Source organism: Triticum urartu, chromosome 2A (genome assembly GCF_056163025.1).
Source record: "Triticum urartu cultivar PI428250 chromosome 2A, HENAU_Tu73, whole genome shotgun sequence".
Classification (NCBI taxonomy): Eukaryota; Viridiplantae; Streptophyta; class Magnoliopsida; order Poales; family Poaceae; genus Triticum; species Triticum urartu.
The window spans coordinates 425,375,343-425,377,375 of record NC_141874.1 but is presented as its reverse complement, the minus strand read 5'-3'; the positions used below and the strand labels follow the sequence as shown (position 1 = coordinate 425,377,375).

Below are 2,033 nucleotides of genomic sequence, written 5' to 3'. Positions count from 1 at the left end.
CCAATGGCGCTCCCCGTGGCTCCAATGGCGCTCCCAGTGGCCGACGACGACAACGGGGGGTAGTTCACCATGCATCACGTAGTGGACACCCACATGAGGGGGAAGGACCTCTCGGTAGTGTGCATGAACGAGCCGGTCTCGGTGGAGAGCTCCATCCAAACTATGGAGCAGTTGCTTACTGAGGACAAGTACCAAGTGGTCGGCTTCGACCTTGAGTTCACCAGCGGTCATGCTGGGCAAGATCAGAAGGTTTTCATCGCCCAGTTGTGCATGTGACATGACGTCCTCGTCTACCACTACCACCTAGCCACAAGGCCTTGCGAGTGTTTCTCCGGGTTTATTAACAGCTCCGACTACAGTTTCGCTATGGTGGACACTAGCAACGATCTAAAAGCACTCAAGGTTTCGGGCTTGACCTGCCGGAATCTTGTCAACATCTATGAGCACTACAAGGTCTGGGGCAGTGACAACAACAAACAAAACTCCATGGTTGACCTCGTCTTGGCCATCATCGACCCCTACTGCATGAAGATGAAGGATGGGAGCAAGAAGGAAAAGAACGCCTGGCACAATGCCTGGCATCAGAAACTAGATGAAGAACACGTCAAGTACGCGGCCAAGGACGCGTACACAAGCTATGAGATGTACATGCGGATCATTGACATGAGCAAGTGTCTTCATCCTGCCCCAGACAAGGGATCGAGCCATAGAGCAGTGGTGGGAGCATCGCAAGAAGTAGATGACTAGATGATCGTTTCTCCTAGTTTAGAATGCTTGCAATTGTTTATTGAGGTGTGTGTGAATGATCATATAGTCACTTATGTAATTGGATGTTTATTATAGTTATATATATGATGTTCTTCTGTAGCAGAGAAAATCACACGGCTTATTAGCAGCAATTATCTATATTATTATGGGTCTTCGCACACATTTTGGATTACGGACCTGTTTGCCACGTATCACACACATCTTGTTCAGTTGAACTATTTCTGTTGTCTTGGCTCATCGCAAACAGTTCATCCGAGTGAACTGTATGCCCTCCATCGCACACACACCTTGATCTGGCTGACCATTTCTATTGTGTTTCCTAATCGCACATAGTTCATCCTAGTGAACTGTATGCCGTATATCGCACATGCCCTCATATGGCTGACCGTTTCTATTGTTCTGGATTATCGCAAACAGTTTGTATGGATTAACCGTATGCCACGCATCGCACACGCCCTCATCTGGCTGACTATTTCCATTGTTCTGGATCATTGAAAACAGTTTGTATGGATTAATTGTATGCCATGCATCGCACACGTAGCTCTGATCCGAATCGTGTTTGATATATGCACCATCGCAAACAATTTATCTCTTTTTGACGGTTTTCTTACACCACCATTTGCAATTAACGCATCACACACAATTTCGTTGAAGAGTCTCTGATTGGACTGTCGTGTTTGGACCATCCTGCAGTAGTGGCTCTTGGATTTGTAGGCAGATCAGATTTAGGTGTGAGGGCGAGCATAGTGAGATGAGTGATATGGCGATGTTGGGATGGGATAGATGATGGCTGATAGCTGAATTTTGTTATTGTTGCTGCTAGCTGAATTTTTTTATTGCTCCTGCTAGCTCATAGACATGGCAAGTTGTTCGATGCATGCACAAATGTTGCTGCTATTTTTGTTGTTTCTACCCTAACTCATAAGTACTCAAATGATGCTTCGATTTTATAGAGAGGGAGAGGGGTGATTACTTTGTGACATTATACAGAGGGAGATATACCTCCTTCCATGTTATACTCAGAGAGGTTTATTGCTCTCTGATTTCATATAGAGAGGGGTAGTGTTGTACTACTGTTGATTGCTTTATGATGGCAGGAAATTTCTTTTTATGTACCTCGATGTCCTATTTGCTCAGTCAACCAGGGTATGTGGTTCATGTACTTTGTGATTGAAGAAACTTCGTCTGCACCTACCTACTTTCTCTGTCCTCCACTGCATTGGAGCCAGGCAAGGCGTAGCCCAGGAGGAAGTAGAAGAGAACAA

At 45.5% G+C, this 2,033-nt stretch overlaps 1 protein-coding gene across 1 annotated transcript; it reads left to right on the top strand.

The window, feature by feature from the left end:
* The first annotated feature begins 366 nt into the window (after positions 1-366).
* On the top strand, positions 367-747 carry LOC147985333 (uncharacterized). The gene has a single exon (XM_087541517.1). It carries the CDS (start codon positions 367-369, stop codon positions 745-747), a length of 381 nt encoding a protein of 126 aa, XP_087397643.1.
* Positions 748-2,033: the final 1,286 nt, after the last annotated feature.

Excerpts from the sequence above, each read along its gene's own strand:
- LOC147985333 (XM_087541517.1), top strand. The coding sequence starts at position 367 with ATGGTGGACACTAGCAACGATCTAAAAGCACTCAAGGTTTCGGGCTTG.